General features: G+C 45.4%; 1 protein-coding gene across 1 annotated transcript; it reads left to right on the forward strand.

Moving 5' to 3' along the window:
- The first annotated feature begins 1,642 nt into the window (after positions 1-1,642).
- Positions 1,643-20,006, forward strand: LOC138783995 (serum paraoxonase/arylesterase 2-like). The gene is made up of 9 exons (XM_069959401.1): positions 1,643-1,775; positions 6,527-6,597; positions 7,778-7,833; positions 11,641-11,809; positions 13,190-13,316; positions 15,057-15,257; positions 16,030-16,111; positions 16,362-16,490; positions 18,165-20,006. The coding sequence occupies exons 1-9, from the start codon at positions 1,702-1,704 to the stop codon at positions 18,324-18,326; spliced, it is 1,071 nt and encodes a 356-aa protein (XP_069815502.1). The 5' UTR covers positions 1,643-1,701; the 3' UTR covers positions 18,327-20,006.
- Positions 20,007-21,256: the final 1,250 nt, after the last annotated feature.

The following is a 21,256-nucleotide window of genomic DNA, read 5'->3' on the forward strand; positions in this document are numbered from 1 at the left end:
CTACAAAAACATGGCCACTTTCTTCCAGAGGCAGCACCACTCTTGTCTCCAGCTTGGGTGGGGTTTTGCTGCTCAGTTCCATTGAAGTGAATGGAGCTTAATTGCAAACCGCACCTGAACTGGAGACAAGAGTCGTGTTGTCTCTGAAAGAAAGTGACCATGTGTTTGGAGCGCTGGATAACCCCTTTAAAGGTTGGTGCTTTGACTATTTGGATATTATTGCTATAGGTAGAAACAATTAGGGGGACGTGTATGAAGACCGGTGGATCAACTACTGCCCCACCGGATTCACTAAAAGGTGCACAGCTCTTAGTGAAACTGCCCTGACCATGTATGGCACTACTATAGAGGTATAATGCTGGTACTGTATGGCACTACTATAGAGGTATAATGCTGGTACTGTATGGGACTCCTATAGCGGAATAATGATGGTACTGCATGGGACTCCTATAGAGGTATAATGCTGGTACTGTATGGCACTTCTATAGAGGTATAATGCTGGTACTGTATGGGACTCCTATAGAGGTATAATGCTGGTACTGTATGGGACTCCTATAGAGGTATAATGCTGGTACTGTATGACACTACTATAGAGGTATAATGCTGGTACTGTATGGGACTCCTATAGAGGTATAATGCTGGTACTGTATGGCACTACTATAGCGGAATAATGCTGGTACTGTATGGGACTCCTATAGCGGAATAATGCTGGTACTGTATGGCACTACTATAGCGGAATAATGATGGTACTGCATGGCACTACTATAGCGGAATAATGATGGTACTGCATGGGACTCCTATAGAGGTATAATGCTGGTACTGTATGACACTACTATAGAGGTATAATGCTGGTACTGTATGACACTACTATAGAGGTATAATGCTGGTACTGTATGGGACTCCTATAGCGGAATAATGATGGTACTGTATAACACTCCTATAGCGGAATAATGATGGTACTGTATGGGACTCCTATAGAGGTATAATGCTGGTACTGTATGGCACTCCTATAGAGGTATAATGCTGGTACTGTATGACACTTCTATAGAGGTATAATGCTGGTACTGTATGGCACTACTATGTCAATAATGTAAAGCTGCTTGGGCACCATATAGAATATACAGAAAATATATAAAAAAATTGCAATTTCCCAGTTTCCTCCCCCTCTGTATACTTCGGCTTATTTTATTATTCTCATGACCATGTGATATTCCAGAGGATTCCATCATATTGTCTCCTATTCACATTGTCACTTCTGTCCTCCATGGTGTCAGGCACCTGTATCTGTACAGTGTAGTCTCCTGTATGGGCGCCTGTAACAGTACAGTGCAGTCTCCTGTATGGGCGCCTGTAACAGTACAGTGCAGTCTCCTGTATGGGCGCCTGTAACAGTACAGTGCAGTCTCCTGTATGGGCGCCTGTAACAGTACAGTGCAGTCTCCTGTATGGGCACCTGTAACAGTACAGTGCAGTCTCCTGTATGGGCGCCTGTAACAGTACAGTGCAGTCTCCTGTATGGGCACCTGTAACAGTACAGTGCAGTCTCCTGTATGGGCACCTGTAACAGTACAGTGCAGTCTCCTGTATGGGCAGGCACAGGCCACACACCCAGTCCAGGGATGTTTGCACAGACATCAGGGCTCCTCCTCCTCCTCTGCTCCAGTCCAGCAGCACAGGGACCCAGCACAGGACTCTGCAGACATGGGGGCTCTGCTCAAGCTGACTATTATTGGGGTGACCCTGGCAGTGCTGGGGGAGAGGATGGTGCAGCTCATGTGAGTAATTCCTTCCCATTGTAGATGGGGAAATAACTTTACAAAGTAGAATAGCATTCATGCACTGGGAACACTGGGAAGGGGCGGGGCCACCCTTATCTGTTACATTGTATCCTTTGTGTTATTCTTTATTTATGTATCTAATTTCTCAACACAAAATAACTATCTCTGAGTCTGGTGGAAGCTGCAGCTCAGGATACTTTTATACTGGGTAGACTGGGATCTCCCTGATACTACATAGTGGAGGAGTCTTACACTGCAGCCATTAGGATTCCTGCTCAGGATATTGCAGCTCTGGTTCACACTATGGGATTTTTGCCTTCTGTTCTGACCTTTCTTTGTCTCAGTTGCTGCTTTGTGACCCATATTGCAGTGACTTGCAGAACTACAACTCCTAGGGGGCTTTCAGCTGTCAGCGCCTGTTGGGAGTTGTAGTTTTGCAACAGCTGGGAAGGCAGAGGTGGAAGACCACCGGTGTACACTAAAAGCACTAAAACTTTACACACTTTATATTATTTTTTTGCCAGCCTGGATGTGATTGGAGATATAGTCTCACAACAGCTAAATGTTACCAGTGTCCAGGCTTGTGTAACTACAAGTCTCAGCATGATGTGGATGAAGGGAACAACGTATGTGTACTGGTCTCCAACACTGTGTGTGTGTGTGTGTGTATATATATATATATATATATATATATATATATATATATATATATATATAATATGCACTTTTAGTCCTCTCTTTACATGATATAGAACAAGGGGACCAGACTCCCACCCTCCAGCTGCTGCAAAACTACAACTCCCATCATGCCCGGACAGCCGAAATGAATGAATTGTAGTTTTGCAGCAGCTGGAGGGCCATGACTTTCACACCTGTCATGTAAAGAGTATACATAATCCCCAAACTGTGGCTCACCAGGTGATTTATATATATATATATATATATATATATATATATATATATATATATATATATATATATATATATAAAAATCCCCTTGTATCTTATGGCTGGAATGTGCCGGATATAAAGTGAGTGCGCAGAGTCAGTGTGGATATATGGGGCCTCATCTACTACACCGATCACTGACACAGGGACATCAGATATACTGGGAGCCAGCATAGTCACATCTGGGACCCCCAGCCCCCAGGAGGAGGGGGGGGGGGCTTCTGTCTCTGCAATGATGAAGTATATTGCACTTTGTTTCCAGTTCAGCCAGTGTCCAACCAGATCGGCCAGTGTCCAACCAGTTCAAGCAGTTTGAGGCTTATTGAGAAGGTCAAAAACTATTGTAAAAAATGGCACAGCAGCACAGAGCATTTCAGGAAAGTTTTCTAACAACCCGTTCTCTCGTTTGATCATAATGTGAGCATGGGAGTGAAATTAATTGAGAAGCCAGAGTTGCACAGTAAAAGGTACAGGGTCCCCAGCAGTACAGAGTATTTCAGGAGAGGATTATAGTGATCTGGTGGGAGGAAGGGATTTGTCCTCTTATGGGATGATGTGACTGAGATCAGTGCGATGTGTCAGAGACAGAATCTAAGGTGAGATGGGAGACTGAGAGTTAGCTACTTTATTGCAAAAACAGCGCCACCCCTGTCCTCAGGTTGTGTGTGGTATTACAACCCAGCTCCATCCACTTCAATGGTACTGAGCTACAAAACCCCCACACCCAAACTGAAGACAGGAGAGGTGCTGTCACTGGAAGAAAGTAGCCATGTTTTTCTAAGACTAGTCAACTCCTTTAAATAGTGGAAACAGCAATACCAGTTCTGCAGCACAGAGTATTTCAGCACATGCATTTGATTGTTTGGCTGACAGCTATGTCTCCGGTCAACCCATATACATGCACGGCTACTGACATCAATGTGCACGGCCACCGTTATACTGCTGTTACTACATTGCGGTGTATACGGCTCATTCCAGGTTGTGAAATCTCCGTCCTGGCAGCAGATCAACAGAAAGCAAAGCGACAAAATGATTGTAGATCAGCAGCGCGGCCTCCGCCTTGTTGGGACTGGTTGGCTGCTGCACCGTATCTCTCCAGGGCAGGAGGAGTTCTGTTCTCGCAATCTTTGCACCCAGCACCGTTATCTGGCGTCTCTGCTGGAATGTGCTCTGCGCGGCCGAAAACTGATATTGTACGAATAGCCGCCCCTTCTAGAGGGTTCTGCATATATATGTATGTATCTGTATGTATGTATGTATGTATGTATATGTATGTATCTGTATGTATGTATGTATCTATCTGCAGGGCTGTATTAACAGCTGCTGCTGCCCTAGGCACTAAACCTGAAGACGCCCCATCTTCACGCATCTATTGGCGATACCAGACCTGACCAATACCACCATACCCCCCACCCCCCTGGAAAAGACACCAGATTTACTGGCAAGTCTGAACGGGAGGAGGGAAACTAAAAAAAATAAAAAAAAAAAAAAAAAAGTTTTTTTCTGTCCCCCTGCTCCCTGGTGCTGCCCCCCTGCAAGGTGCTGCCCTAGGCACCGGACCATGGGTGCCTAATGGTAAATACGGCCCTGTCTATCTGTATGTATGTGTGCATGTATGTGTGTCTGTATGTATGTATGTATGTATGTATGTGTGTGAATATGTATGTATCTATCTGTATGTATGTGTGTATATGTATGTTTGTATGTAGGTATGTTTGTGTGTATATGTATGTGTGTATGTATGTATCTGTATGCAAGTATGTGTATGTATATGTGTGTGTGTGTGTATGTATGTATGTATCTATCTGTATGTATGTATGTGTTTATGTATGTGTGTATGCATGTATATATGTGTGTGTATGCATGTATCTATCTGTATGTGTGTGAGTATGTATGTCTGTATGTATGTATGTATCTATCTGTATGTATGTATGTATCTATCTGTATGTATGTATGTGTGTGTGTGTGTACATATGTATGTAGACTTCTGTTCCTATACATCTAGATTAAAACCTAAACAGGCTTCACTAATAATCTACTATTGTGTTTCTTTGAAAATAAGGCAGTGTCTTATTTTATTTTTTGCTCCCAAAGATGTGCTAAGTCTTATTTTCAGGGGATGTCTTATTTAGTTATTCCATGAAGAAAAATTCATGCACAGCAGGGACAGAGCGTACAGTATGGCGGCTTCCGGCCACCAGGGGGCGCTCACCGCAGTACACTCGTACAGCACAGCAGAAACATTGTACAGTATGGCGGCTTCTGGCCACCAGGGGGAGCTCACCACAGCACACTCATACAGCACAGGAGGGACGGTGTACAGTATAGTGGCTTCTGGCCACCAGGGGGAGCTCACTACAGTACACTTGTACAGCACAGCAGGGACATAGTACAGTATGGCGGTAGGCATCGGGATAACGGCAGACTGTGTGCAGCTCTACATCTGGGGGATGGTGGAAGGCAACAGGCATCTTTATTGCCTTGCCTGCACATTTACAAGTGATGGCTGCGGAATGAAACTGCTCTGCAAAGGACGTTAAAGTTAGGGGAATCCCAGCTGCATGCCCTGGTGTTTTATTGGGCGGGCATGCTTCCAAACAATAACTTTGCTAGGTCTTACTTTCGGGGGAGACCTTATATTTAGCAATTCAGCAAAGTCTCTACTAGGTCCTGTTTCCAGGAGAAACAGGGTATTGTGTGTATGCAGCTCCTATGCAGAGCTATGTGTCTCCATTGTAAGTGCTGTCAGATGAACCCTGTGCCTGGTTCTCTTCCTTCTGTGCATGATACTTCATACTACTTGACAACATACATTCTGTATACAGATAGAATCAGTGGCTTAGGGTCATATTACACGGAGCGATTTTTAACGATTATTGATTAACAATCGCAAACGAGATTGTTTATCGTTAACCTGCAACTGTTCGCCATATTACACAGAACGATGGTCGTTAGTTACAATCGTTATTATGATCGTTATTGCTATAGTTACTATGATCGTTTATTCCTTCTGATCCCAGCAAAACAAAGAACAATGTGCAATTACACTGAGCGATTAGTGAACAAATGCGGAACTTGAGCGAACGAACGTGGAATTACAGCGACGATTAGCGATAATTTTAGGTTTAGGGCCCTATTACACGGAGCGATAATCGGCCAAATCGTCACTATCCGGCCGAATATTGTTCCTTGTAATAAACACAAAGATCAGCCGATAATTAAACCTATAATTGTCGTCAATCGCTGGCGATTTGCAAAGTGCATACATTACCTATCCATGGTCCAGGGTTCCGCCTGCGCTCTGCTTCTCCCCGTGTTCCGCGCGCTGCAGCTTCAGAGCGGCCTTTCTTAGCCAATCACTGGCTGGGACTGCCACGGCCAGTGATTGGCTGAGGGGCCTGTCAGCTAAGACAGGCCGCTTTGAAGCTGCAGTGCATGGGACCCGGGGAGAAGCAGAGCGCAGGAGGAGCCCTGGACCATGGATAGGTAATGTATGTAGTTTAAGCAAGGGCTGCAAGGACATCGGTAACGATGTCCATGCAGCCCTTGTTAAACAATTATCGGGCCGTGTAATAGGCCCAGTAAACGAGCAACGATCTAGCAAATCAGCGCTCGTTTACAGTTATTATCGGGCCCCCATCGGCTCGTGTAATAGGACCCTAACGCTGCCTGGAAAACATGGATTCCCCTTTATATTTCTATACTTTATGTAAAGTAACTTACACTGATACAGGGGATTTGCTGATATATAAAAACTGAATTCATTTTGCCAATTTTTTACCTGATTTTTTTTTTTGTAGCCATCGATCCAACTTCTTCAGGGAGATAGAACAGGTGGACCTCCCGAACTGCCAACTCCTGAAAGGGATCGGTATGTATCTGGAAAATACACATTGGCCTATGAAAGTGAGAAGAAACTATACAATGAATGGATAACATTCATTCATGAAGCTCATTTCATTGGGAAAAAAAAACATCTTCCAGTACTTATCAGCTGCTGTATGTTCTGCAGGAAGTGGTGTATTCTCTCCAGTCTGACAAAGTGCTCTCTGCTGCCACCTCTGTCCATGTCAGGAACTGTTCAGAGCACCAGCAATCCCCCATAGAAAACCTCTCCTGCTCTGGACAGTTCCTGACATGGACAGAGGTGGCAGCAGAGAGCACTGTGTCAGACTGGAAAGAATACACCACTTCCTGCAGGACATACAGCAGCTGATAAGTACTGGAAGACTGGAGATTTTTAAATGGAAGTAATTTACAAATCTATATAACTTTCTGACACCAGTTGATCTGAAATTTTGTTTCCCTCTGGAGTGCCCCTTTTACTAATGTATGGTACCCATAAGGGGCTTCAGTCTGCATAGCCACATAGCCTGAGGTCAGGCGTCCAATTTTTCACTGTATATACAGTAGTAGATAGTAGCGTCACCTCTATTATGATCACCACGGACATCTGTCAGGTGACATAGCTGCCGGGTCCAATTAAACCTGGAAAATTCTTGTTTGTATAAACTGCACCTGGATTGTTTCCCCGGACTTGGTAAAAGAGGAAATATATCAAAATAATAAAATTTTTTAAAAATCACGGCCCCATCCTAAATGATCAGCTGTGATCGATGGAGAAACCTGGCAGTAAGTGTTGAATTTCTCTGCAGCGCCACCTCAGGGCACAGGAAGCATTACACAGTTAGCATAGAGTTTGGTGGTAGTGTGGGACAGGACGGGTCCTCCAGAGACGCTCTCTGTAACCTCCCTCCAGAGCCAGAGACGCTCTCTGTAACCTCCCTCCAGAGCCAGAGACGCTCTCTGTAACCTCCCTCCAGAGCCAGAGACGCTCTCTGTAACCTCCCTCCAGAGCCAGAGACGCTCTCTGTAACCTCCCTCCAGAGCCAGAGACGCTCTCTGTAACCTCCCTCCGGAGCAGAACTCCCCCCTTTCACTCTGAATTTGATACTTTCTGATGTTTTTAGTAAATAGATTTAAAATTTACCAAACACGTGTCAAAAGCTGTAAGTTACCGAAATATAAAGTATTCTTATTTTCTCTTGCAGAATATGGCTCTGAGGATATAGAGGTTCTTCCGAATGGTCTGGCCTTCATCAGCTCTGTAAGTACACCGGGTGTTCAGACAGAACGCATGACGGCCAATGGGAAACTGGTGCAAAAATAATGCAGAAATTATTTGTAGAATTAATAGAAAGTTAAACAGATTTGTAATTTACTTCTATTTAAAACTCTCCAGTCTTCCAGTACTTATCAACTGCTGTATGTCCTGTAGGAAGTGGTGTATTCTCTCCAGTCTGACACAGTGCTCTCTGCTGCCACCTCTGTCCATGTCAGGAACTGTCCAGAGCAGGAGAGGTTTTCTATGGGGATTTGCTGCTGCTCTGGACAGTTCCTGACATGCAAAGAGGTGGCAGCAGAGAGCACTGTGTCAGACTGGAGAGAATACACCACTTCCTGCAGGACATAAAGCAGCTGATAAGTACCGGAAGACTGTAAATTTTTAAATAGAAGTAAATTAGAGTTCCCCTCTAATATTGGCTGTGGTGTCACTGCAGGGAGTCTGAGCACCTGCTGCTGGTTCTTCCGCAGATCATCGCTGACCGCAGGATGTCCTGTGATCGCCCCTTCCAGCTTTGACTTGTTTCACATCAAATATTGCGACTCCCCTTTGTTATATTTTAGTTTCTCTTCCAGAACAGTTAATCCCTATAAATAATCCCTGTAAATATCCAGTATAGAAGAATGTTTGTGTTCCTGTATTGACATGAGCGGAGCGTCCTCGGGTGGTGAGTGCGGTTGCTGGTGACTGATCTTCACGTTGCACCACCGGGAGTTGTCACCCCCCCCCACACACACACACACACATTATATAGACGTCTGGCATAGTCACCTGCTTGTTTTTCCCTCTATAATAAATTGATGCAGTATATTTCTATTCTAGAGCTGCCCCTATAATAAACAGGAACTGTAGTAAAAGTGTTAATGCATAACCGCGATAGGTTACAAAGGATCATACAGTGTGCCGCGACTTATGCTCTAGTTACATCCAAAGCCTCCGAGATGAGCGCCCGGCCACTGAGCTAAGGGCCCATCATACATTACACAGCAGCTGGTACATAGACAATACATATACATGCTATACCGACATACAGTGCTAGATAATACAGCCATAAGTAACACTCCCCTACAGTATCCTAATAGTACTACCATATAGTGACCACCCGACATACAGTGCTAGATAATACAGCCATAAGTAACACTTCTCTACAGTATCCTAATAGTACTACCAGATAGTGACCACCCGACATACAGTGCTAAATAATACAGCCATAAGTAACACTCCACTACAGTATCATAATAGTACTACCAGATAGTTACCAACCGACATACAGTGTTAGATAATACGGCCATAAGTAACACTCCCCTACAGTATCCTAATAGTACTACCATATAGTGACCACCTGACATACAGTGCTAGATAATACAGCCATAAGTAACACTCCTCTACAGTATCCTAATAGTACTACCAGATAGTGACCACCCGACACAGTGCTAGATAATACAGCCATAAGTATCACTCCTCTACAGTATCCTAATAGTACTACCATATAGTGACCACCCGACATACAGTGCTAGATAATACAGCCATAAGTAACACTCCTCTACAGTATCCTAATAGTACTACCATATAGTGACCACCTGACATACAGTGCTAGATAATACAGCCATAAGTAACACTCCTCTACAGTATCCTAATAGTACTACCAGATAGTGACCACCCGACATACAGTGCTAGATAATACAGCCATAAGTAACACTCCTCTACAGTATCCTAATAGTACTACCAGATAGTGACCACCCGATATACAGTGCTAGATAATACGGCCATAAGTAACACTCCTCTACAGTATTCTAATAGTACTACCAGATAGTGACCACCCGACATACAGTGCTAGATAATACAGCCATAAGTAACACTCCTCTACAGTATGCTAATAGTGCTACCATATAGTGACCACCCGACATACAGTGCTAGATAATACAGCCATACGTAACACTCCTCTACAGTATCCTAATAGTACTACCATATAGTGACCACCTGATATACAGTGCTAGATAATACAGCCATAGGTAACACTCCTCTACAGTATCCTAATAGTACTACCAGATAGTGACCTCCCGACATACAGTGCTAGATAATACAGCCATAAGTAACACTCCTCTACAGTATCCTAATAGTACTACCATATAGTGACCACCTGATATACAGTGCTAGATAATACAGCCATAGGTAACACTCCTCTACAGTATCCTAATAGTACTACCATATAGTGACCACCCGATATTTTCATGATAAGTACCCAACTGAGGTTAAGGGGGTCTCTCCGCTCGCAATAATAGGGGTCCCCCCGTCTTATGGGACTGACTGTTGAAGCATTTGCAGCAATTGGGAAGTTGGCCTGTCCTTCTAGGTTACTCCTGTCATCCCCCCCCCCCATGGGCACACCCTGATGACTGTACCCTGGCTGATGCATTTCGGGGTGCCACTTAATGTTGGCGAGGTGCGAATAGAGCTGAGACACCGGGACTTGAGGTTGCGTTGCGAACTGGTAACTTTATTGAGCAGTAAAACTCCAGCAAGATGGAGGCAGAAAATCTTTACAGCAGTCACAGACGGTTACTGATGAGTTGTGTGGCAGATGAGTCTAGCGCCACCCTCTGGTTCTGTTCTGCAATAAAGGAAGATCACATCATTAATGTTGAGCTGCAGTTTACTATTGCAGGGTGCAGGTCTGAACAGAGATGTAATGTGATTGCCACACCGTACGGGTCCAGGCAGAGGCCCTTATGAGGTATCAGGTAACAGCTCTGGGGTCCTTGTGATACCTACCCCTGTGGGCTGAGAGTTCTCATAGAAGTGACTCCGTCAGACAGAGGGGAGGTGGCTGCTTAGACCTCTCAGTTTACGGGAACAAAAGTTGCCACACCTGGAGCCCTAAGTAGCCTTTGCAATACTAGCTCTGGATGTTACCAAACTCCGATTGCACCGGGCCACGAGGTCCATGAGGTCCAGCAAAGTGATCCTTACTCCTCCCCTTTACTAGAAACTTCTGTAGTGTTCTGGAATTTCTTACTTAAAGTGTACCTGTTTTTTCTTTTTTTGTGTGTGTGTGTGTGCAGAAATCAATAGAACAGGCGATTTTAAGAAACTTTGTAATTGGGTTTATTAGCCGAAAAATGCATTTTTATCAGGAAAAAGCAGTTTGAAGCTCTCCCCCCCCCCTGTCTTCATGGTTTTCAATGGAGAGGGGAGGGGTGGAGGGAGATGAGGCACCAAAACAGGACAACAAAGAGTTAATTTACAGCTACATCACACGGCTATCTCCTCTGAAGTCAGCACTGACCTCTCTGACCTCTGAATAACGGCTTTCATACAGTTCCCACTGTGTAATACTTTGTTCTCTGCTCTCTGCTGCCGACTAATCTCCCTCCTCCCCCCTACCCCCTCCATAGGTTACACAGGGCCCGACTGATATAAAAGAGTGGAGATTTTCTGATAATAAGCAGTGAATGAGAGAAAGGAGAGAGGGGGGGGGGGGGTGGCTGGGGAAAGACTTTGTGAATGCAGATAATGGCATATTTGCCTAATAAACCCAATTACAAAGTTTCTTAAAATCGCCTGGGCTATTGATTTCTGCAAAAAAAGTAGTCAGACTCAGGTTCTTCAGAAAAGTCATTAGCTTTCAGCCTGTGTAAGGATGTGCAGCCAATTGCTGATCGATAGGATCGGCCATGCAACTAATCGAGTCTTTGAAGACTCTATAAACGATCGCCGATCACCAAGATCACACAGCTTTGGGCCGTCCAATAGGGTCCTTACATACTAATCCCTTATATCTTTTCCAAGGGTCTGAAATATCCCGGAATTGTACACTTTGCCCCGGAAAAGCCTGGAGAAATATTCCTCCTCGATCTGAACGATGAAAAGCTCCGTCCGTACTCCCTGCGGATCAGTAAAGGGTTTGATTTGTCGACATTTAACCCTCATGGGATCAGCACCTACATTGATGAGAAGGGTAAGAACAACCCCTAGGGATAGAGTAGTAGCCTAAAACAATGCACTTTAGTAGCCTAAAACAATGCACTTTATATTTCCCTTTAGTACTAAACAAGTTGGGGTTCCTTAAAAGGGAACTCCAGCTAAATGTTTTTTACTTTCAAATCAACTGATGTCAGAAAGTGCCAGAGATTTAAAATTTACTTCTATTAAAAAAAAATCTCGAGTCGTCCAGTACTTATCATCTGCTGTATGTCATAGACATAGATATGTAGGACATACTGCAGCTGATAAGTACTGGGAGACTTGGATTTTTTAACATGAGTAAATTACAAATCTCTGGCACTTTCTGACACCAGTTCATTTGCTGGCTTTCCCCTTTAATGATTTCAGCTCTGAAGCCTGCAGAAGTGTGTTTGCAGTCTTATGTAGATTTCTTCTATATATAAACTGGAGTGTGCGCTGGGTCTGATGTCATGTTTGGCCTCTGTCTCACCTCCTCATAGTTGCGGGACGTGTCTAACCGGTTCCTTACAGCGGAATCTTCTATAGATAAGAGGAATAAAGTGTGAGGGAATGTGTAACCGCAGGTGTTGTGTACATTACCTCCCGCTCATGGCCTTGGCCTTGGATCTCATGTATCTGTGCCAAGGTGCTGACCGCTTCTTAAAGAAACACTAAACCAAATGTTGTGCAGTTAAAGTGAATGTTGCTGGATAGACATCCATGAGAGAATTCAGAATATAGCTTTGTTACCCGTGTCTATGTTTTTATTTTTAAAAGAAAAAAAAAAACACTTTATTTTTACGAAGTGTCGAAGAGGCGGAGCTTATTTTTCCCTGGGCCCTATCACAGCTATGCCTCACTGTGCTCAATGCACACTGTTTGTTGCTGATAATGCAGGGGGCCGGCATACAGCGCAGTGGGGGCGTAGCAGTGCTAAGGCTCAGGGAACGATAGGCTCCGCCTCTTTGACACTTCACATAAAAAAATGTGTATCTTTTCAGAAAATAAAAAGACAGACACAGGTAATAAATACATGTCCTGAATGTTCTCATTTACGTCTATCCACCAGTGTCACCAGCTCAGTACGCATTCAAGGGGTCAGAGATTCCCTTTAAATATAATCTGCTCTTCCCTATTGGCTTTTCTTCCATTAAGACAGATTGGAAGGGATTATCCAGTATTAGAAAAACAGCGCCACTCTGCACCTCAGTCTGTGAGTGTTATTGCAGCTCAGTGCCATAAATATTACCGCCATACAGTATGCACATGATCCCTAGACCCCTCCAACATACAGCAGCCCGTAGCTCAGCTTCCTGGACATCTGGGACTTGGAGAGATTTGCCCTTTCATTCTGTATTTTATGATGTTATTATCTTCGTCTTCCTCTTTGCAGATGACTCGGTCTATCTCTTTGTGGTCAATCATCCTTGGTACAAGTCTGCGGTGGAAATATTCAAGTTTGCAGAGGAGGAAAATGTCCTTGTGCATCTGAAGACCATCAAACACTCGGCGCTGTACAAGTATGAGAAAGAGATGAGGAGCCCCCCTGCAGTACTATCCAGAGGGGAGACTGTTACAAAGAGCGTCTCTTACTCTGGAGGACCCAGAATGTCCATACCTTACATTGATTGTAGTAGGAACGGTGTAATACTGCACATTGCCCTGCGGTGGCACTGCAATGTAAATGAACACTTGTTGTGAAATCATCCCCCAGCAGAGTGAAGCCCTGCTCAGAGCACTTCACTAACACTATGTCATGGTATGGCAGAGATGTGTAGGTGATATATTGTGCTGCGATTGGCCAGAGAAGTAAAGGAAATGGAGCTCTGTACGTGTACACCTATAAACCTGTCGAGTTCTGGTCCTGTCCCTGATATGTAGAATATGAAAAGTAGCTATTCACCCTAGACTTACCAGTTTAGTTGCAATAATAATAATGAAAACGTTCTGTAAACCCCTCTTCTCTGTTCCTCTCCCAACGTGTTTCACTGTGTCACGGTGTCTTCAGGGGTAAACAGGGCAGTGACACATGAGATGCCATTATTGAAAGTTTTAAAATTTCACTGCATGACATCATTGATGAGGGCAAACTGGCCAATGCAGTGGCCGTTCTAGGATTATACCCAATCACTATACTGCCCACCTCTCAATTGGCAAAAAAAAAATCATCCAATCACAAATGATCTTACAGTGATTCAGGATATCAGTCAGGCCCATGCCAGTGTCTGGTTTTTGGCACCAATTTCTGTGTGGGAATGGCCATACGTCTTGGAAAATGCCGGAAGGTTTGGTTTCTATCTGTCTTTGCCCCTAAAGACTGCATAATAAAGTGAAACATGTTGGGTGCTTTGTTTAAAGGGGTACTCCGGTGAAAATCTTTTTCTTTCAAATCAACTGGTTTTAGAAAGTTAAAGAGATTTACTTCTATTTAAAAATTTCAAGCCTTCCATTACTTATCAGCTGCCGTATGCCCTGCAGGAAGTGGTATATTCTCTCCAGTCTGACAAAGTGCTCTCTGCTGCCACCTCTGTCCATGTCAGGAACTGTCCAGAGCAGGAGAGGTTTTCTATGGGGATTTGCTACTGCTCTGGACAGTTCCTGACATGGACAGAGGTGGCAGCCGAGAGCACTGTGTCAGACTGGAGAGAATACACCACTTCCTGCAAGACATACAGTGGCTGATAAGTACTGGAAGACTGAAGATTTTTAAAAAGAATTAATGATAAATCTATATAACTTTTTTTCACTGGAGTTCCCCTTTATGGTTAAAATGTTTTTAATAAAGGTTTTCTTACCATAGTACAACATACAGCATATATAACAAGACATGCAACTGAGACAGGCGTAGATGGGAACATAACATGGCTATCGTGAGTCTACAGGGAGCATACTATGCAGCTCTCCTATGCGGACCAGCAGAACACAGTTCAGATTATGGGAATAAAAAGGATCACGTCAATTAGTGACCACTACACAATCCGTACTCTAAGATGGAGTTCCCCTTTAATGTTCCTTAATTATACAGCAATGTGTTGGCTGTACAGTATCTATAGGCACACGTGTATAAACCCTTCAATAGTAGAATGTTTGTGCACTCCTATATTATCCCATATTATCAATTGTAGAGGTGAAATTTGATGTTGAGGGTTTATGTGCCCAAAAAAATAAATAAATAAAAAATCTGCATTTTGGCCTTAAAACTGTGACCCAATTCGCCGTACATACATGTGAACTTTGCCCGACGGGTTTTTGTCTTGCAGTGTCAATGACGTTGTTGCTGTCGGCCCTGAGAGCTTTTATGCCACCAATGATTATTACTTCACTGACTTCATCATGAGATACGTAGAACTGTTCTTGGGATTAAGGTGGACAAACGTGGTGTATTACAGTCCGGGGGAGGTCCGAGAGGTTGCCAGTGGATTCTACAGCGCCAATGGCCTCGCCATGTCCAGTGACAAAAGGTATCTCATCTTCATTATAGATCTGCCATTTGTTTAAAGGGGTTGTTCACAAAAAATCTCCAGTCTTCCAGTACCTATCAGCTGCTGTATGTCCTGCAGGAAGTGTTGTATTCTCTCTAGTCTGACACAGTGCTCTCTGCTGCCACCTCTGTCCAAGTAAGAAAGTGTCCAGAGCAGGAGAGGTTTTCTATGGGGATTTGCTGCTGCTCTGGACATTTCCTGACATGGACAGAGGTGGCAGCAGAGAGCACTGTGTCAGATTGGAGAGAATACACCACCTCTTGCAGGACATACAGCAGCTGGTAAGCACTGGAAGACTGAAGATATTTTTAGTAGAAGTGAATTACAAATCTTTGGCACTAGTTGAGTTAAAAGAAATAAAAATTGTTGGTGAACAACCCCTTTAATGTAAAGCCCATATATTTCCAGTTAAAGGGAACCTGCACAGAGCCCGCCCGACCCCCCGGTGCAGCCCTCGGATACTTAATGTTTCCGATGAGTCCCGTTCCTGGAGCCGGTCCCGTGCGCGAGCGCCGCTGAGATGAGTCCGACGCCCATAGAGAGTCAATGGAGCGGTCATTCTCTATGGGCATCGGACTCATCTTTGGCTTCGGGCGCTGATATCTTCGTCCCAGGACCGGCTAAAGGAACGGGACTGGTCGGAAAGAGTAAGTATCCGGGGGCTGCACCGGGGGTCGGGCGGGCTCTGTGCCCACCTCCCCGGTGACAGGTTCCCTTTAAGCAGCTAATGGTTCTACTTGTCTCCTTGTAGGTTTGTCTATGTCGCTGATGTCACTGGTCACACGGTTAATGTTTTTGAAAAACATGCAAACTGGTCCCTGTCACCAGTAAAGGTAACGCTGGGCATAGTGGGGTCTTATACCTGACTCGACACTGAACCTCGAAGTTCAATAGTCCATCTGCAGCAGCCCCCCCCCCCCCCCCCCCCCCCTTGTTTTGTCTGCTGTTTTTATCTGTTTCTTGCAGCTGTGGTTTTCTGTTTCTTTTTTCCCTCCCCTAAAACCCCTCTAATATTGGACCCTCCCCCTCCCCCGTAGGGTTATATAATTCCATAGTAGGGATCCATTACTCTTTCTATACCAGGTGGTGCAGTTGGAGACCCTCCTGGATAACCTCTCCGTGGACCCCGTGACAGGAGATCTGTGGACTGGAGCTCATCCAAATGGCTTTAAGGTGGTCAACTACAACACCAAAGACACTCCCGGGTCAGAGGTCAGTCCATTAATTATAACCGTGTAATATACTCGTTATAATAAGTATAATAGGATTCTAATGACTTCATACACCTGAATGTTAGTATAAGAAGAGGAATAGGAAAGAAAGAGTACATTCTGCCATCTGCTTAGTTGTTTCAATGTTTAGAAACGTCTGGTGTAAAACAGTAAATAGAAGAAAGAGAGGAGGGGGGTGGAGCTGCAGTTTCTCATGCTGTGATAGGGGGGGGGGAGACATCTGTTTGGCCCAGAGCAAAGATCATACAGTAAATGCAAACTAAATATTTAGTTAACCGCCCCCTATACCAGCAGTCTGGTATACCAGCAGTCATGACCGCCCCCTATACCAGCAGTCTGGTCGGCCCCCTATACCAGCAGTCTGGTCGGCCCCCTATACCAGCAGTCTGGACGGCCCCCTATACCAGCAGTCTGGACGGCCCCCTATACCAGCAGTCTGGTCGGCCCCCTATACCAGTAGTCAGGATGACCCCTATACCAGCAGTCTGGACGGCCCCCTATACCAGCAGTCTGGACGGCCCCCTATACCAGCAGTCTGGACGGCCCCCTATACCAGCAGTCTGGACCGCCCCCTATACCAGCAGTCTGGACGGCCCCCTATACCAGCAGTCTGGACGGCCCCCTATACCAGCAGTCTGGTCGGCCCCCTATACCAGTAGTCAGGATGACCCCTATACCAGCAGTCTGGACGGCCCCCTATACCAGCAGTCTGGACGGCCCCCTATACCAGCAGTCTGGACGGCCCCCTATACCAGCAGTCTGGACGGCCCCCTATACCAGCAGTCTGGACGGCCCCCTATACCAGCAGTCTGGACCGCCCCCTATACCAGCAGTCTGGACCGCCCCCTATACCAGCAGTCTGGACCGCCCCCTATACCAGCAGTCTGTACCCCCCCCCCCCTATACCAGCAGTCTGGACCGCCCCCTATACCAGTAGTCAGGATGACCCCTATAATAGCAGTCTGGACTGCCCCCTATACCAGTAGTCAGGATGACCCCTATACCAGCAGTCTGGACGGCCCCCTATACCAGTAGTCAGGATGACCCCTATACCAGCAGTCTGGACCGCCCCCTATACCAGTAGTCAGGATGACCCCTATACCAGCAGTTGGCTCTCCTGGTTTCTTGATAAAGACACTAGAGAGAAGCAGTGAGAATGTGTCAAAGCTCAGTGGTCTACTGGGGTTCCACAAGTCCTGGAAAGTCCTTGGATTTCCAGTTAAGCAACCACCTAAAAATAAGACAGTGTCTTTTTTTTTGCCACCTGGGTGGGGCTTCACGGGTGCAGCACTACTTATCCCCGCCCACATTGGGTCTGTATGCCCTACCCCTCTGTAACATCATCTTTTACGCCCACCCCTCATCGACCATTGGAATAGCCCAACCTAGAGGGGTGGGGGCCTAAACCTCTAGGCCGGCCCACTCCAATGGACACCAAGGGGGGACGTCATGGAGGGGCGGGGCCTACAGAGCTGATGATGGTGGTGCTAAGTGGCGCTTCACGCGGGAAGCCCCACCCAGATGGCACAATTTACCTATAGCCTCTCTGGTGTCCTGGTATCTGCGAAGTCCATCAGAGAAGCTATAGTCTAACGTTTCCCCATTTCATCCGCTTAACTACATTCTGTGCTTTTAACCCTTTTTTCCCTTACAGGTGGTCCGCATACAGAACATTCACTCGGACACCCCCACAGTGACCACAGTATATGCCAACGATGGCTCCGTCCTACAAGCGTCCACCTGCGCCGTCGTCTATGAGAACAAACTCCTCGTGGGTACAATATTCCACAAAGCCCTGTACTGTGAGCTGGAATAAAGGACGTGATGCCAGAATGTCGCCCCCTGGAGGCTGGAGGGCTTCATTTGTGTAATTTAGCAAATTTTTAAAGTGATGGATTTTGGCAAATGTGGAATCAGGAACTGGCAGCACTTACCAAACCCCACTACCATAGCGCCCATAGAGGTGTGAAGATTTATTGGGTATTGAAGGGGTTGTCCAGGACAAAAGCATCTCCCAGAAACAGTGCTGCACCTGTGAATGGGTTGTCTGGTAAAGCATCTATTCAATTGAATGGAGCTGAACTGCAATGCCACACACAACCTGTGGACAAGGGTGGCGCTGTTTTCAGAAGAAAGCATAAATTGTTTCCAATCTTAAAAACCCCTTTAAGCAGTAACTCCTACTGAATCCTAGCTATGGCTGTGAAGCCCTATTACCCCAGAATAAACACCCAATTACAATCTTACTTTGGGATATTTGAGACAAAACAGTAATTAATATAGCATGCAGGTGTAGAATGCATCATATGTCCTCAATCTCTGACAGGATATCATTGTTGGGGTGATGATATAACTAGTGTGGACACATCACTTTGTAAAATAATGTCAAAACTTGGAGAATTCCTTTAAGGGCATGCTTAATAATGTTTTGCACTACATAGTTCTTCCACTAGCTGGAGCTATAGAGTATTATGCTGCATGTACCTGGATGAATGTGGTTTGTGCTTTACACATTCCCTGTAACGGCACCCCCTGTGGTCAGATGGGGTACTGCAAGCAAAAATGATCAATCGCCATGTAAAAGATGATAGAATGCCAAAGGGTTATGAGAAATATGGCGCATTGTATTTTATTGTGTTCTGCCTCTGTTTTGGCTAGGTTACTATTAGATTTTTTTATGTTGTGACGGCGCTGGTGTTTAATGGGACAGATCTGTCAATCCTGTCAGAGGGTTAGGGAATTTTTGATTGAATCTTACAGTGTTGCTTGAAAGTGTTTGAACCCTTCAAAATTTTCTATATTTCTGCATAAATTTTACCTAAAATTGTGTTACAAGCAGTGGCGCAGCGTCGGGGAGTCCTTGCACATCGCCAATCACGACTGTACAGGAGCAGGGAGCAGGGAGTCCAGGGGTTAACAGGTGTTAGAAGGTGATATATTGATAGAACCCGGATCTATAAAAGTTCTTGTAACTTCTTTCCCACATACAGTATACTAATGTTATTTATCATCAGGATACAGTGGAGAGCAGGGCCGGCCCTGATGGGCAGCGTAGGAGGAGACAGCTGTCTGGCTGCATCTGGGCCCGGACACGGCGGCTTGTGGATCAGTCACCTGTTATACCCGGTTCTGTAGAATCAGTGTCTGATGGCAGCAATATACTATATATACAATACTATAAGACCCAAACCTGGACACCTCGCTTCTATTATTCCTGCTATATGGATTTTACACCTGAGCTATAATTCACAACATGCGGAATCCTATTGAAAACAATGGCAAGTGGAATCCACAGGAAATCAGCTGAAACATAGACACGAGGCCATACAGCTTATTTGACTAATTATTGTTTGTTTGTTTTTTATAAATACTTTAGGGGTCCTACAAATCAGTGGCCATCTCTCTGTGTTTTGGACAATTTTTGCTTTTGTAGCTTATAAAAATGTGATTTTATTTTTTGTAAATTGACCAAAAATAAATGACTTTTAATATTGTGGATTTAGTCTTGTCAGGGACCAAGAAACTGATTTCTTCTTTTATGCAGCATGCAGGAGGAAAGGACTACCTCTGAGGATCACGTTGTACATGCCAGGGATACACTCTACAAGACACAGGGCAGTATACCTGAGCATGGTACTGACCTCAGTAGGACAAAGCTGCCACTTGCCTACGTATCCTACTGTAACGCACGGCTCTTCTGAAAAGTTTTGTGAAGTCTGCTTCACCCAGAGAAGGGACCTGGGACCTCGTACTACCCTAATAGGACGAGTATCCCAACACTGTAGGGCATTAGGCGGTCAGATCTAAGTTATCTATATGTGAGTACGAGTACCTTCTTCTCTTCTACCATGCTGTTCCGGCAGAGTACACCGCTACATTGGACAGAGCCCTCAAGACTCTCCTCTACTCTCACTTCTACCGTTACTACTTCTACAACCTCCTGCCCTGCGCCTGCAATTACTGAAGCCTTATTGTTGTATTGCACTGATTTTTTTTTTTTTACTCCCTTTTATGGGATTTTCAAGAAAGAACAAATACAGGAAATGTATTGAGTAAAGCACTGAAGAATTTAAGTAACTTTACTCTGTCTATAATTCTGCACCTACACACCAGGTTACACCTGGTTTATCCAAATCTGCAGAAGCAGTGACTGTCTGACCGGGGGTGGGTACCAACGCCACTCCAGGCTACCGTGACAAGTGCCCAAGTGACCCTACACCCACCTAGCAGCCACAGCACGGCCAAAGCTACCCCAGCAGATGGCGCCCCGACTGTTTTGCCGCACAAGCATGTCAGAGATTTTCATACACTGATCCTGTCCCCTGAGGGAGGGGTAGCTCCGTCTGTGATCCTGTCCCATGTGGGAGAGGTAGCTTGGTCGATGATCCTGTCCCATGTGGGAGGGGTAGCTCCATCTGTGATCCTGTCCCCTGAGGAAGGGGTAGCTTGGTCGGTGATCCTGTCCCCTGAGGGAGGGGTAGCTGGGTCGGTGATCCTGTCCCTTGAGGGAGGTGTAGCTGGGTCTGTGGTCCTGTCCCCTGAGGCAGGGGACGCTGGGTCTGTGATCCCGACCCCTGAGGGAGCGGTAGCTGGGTCGGTGATTCAGTCCCCTGAGGGAAGGGTAGCTTGGTCGGTGATCCTGTCCCTTGAGGGAGGGGTAGCTCCGTCTGTGATCCTGTCACCTGAGGGAGGGGTAGCTGGATATGTGATCCTGTCCCCTGAGGCAGGGGTAGCTGGGTCTGTGAT

The sequence above is a fragment of the Dendropsophus ebraccatus genome, chromosome 2 (genome assembly GCF_027789765.1).
Source record: "Dendropsophus ebraccatus isolate aDenEbr1 chromosome 2, aDenEbr1.pat, whole genome shotgun sequence".
Taxonomy (NCBI): Eukaryota; Metazoa; Chordata; class Amphibia; order Anura; family Hylidae; genus Dendropsophus; species Dendropsophus ebraccatus.

What these genes read in the sequence shown, in the direction of transcription:
- LOC138783995 (XM_069959401.1), top strand. Translation starts at nt 1,702, where the DNA reads ATGGGGGCTCTGCTCAAGCTGACTATTATTGGGGTGACCCTGGCAGTG. An exon ending in CACCTACATTGATGAGAAGG is followed by an intron (nt 11,810 to 13,189) that starts GTAAGAACAACC and finishes TCCTCTTTGCAG; the next exon opens with ATGACTCGGTCTATCTCTTT. An exon ending in AAACACTCGGCGCTGTACAA is followed by an intron (nt 13,317 to 15,056) that starts GTATGAGAAAGA and finishes TTTGTCTTGCAG; the next exon opens with TGTCAATGACGTTGTTGCTG.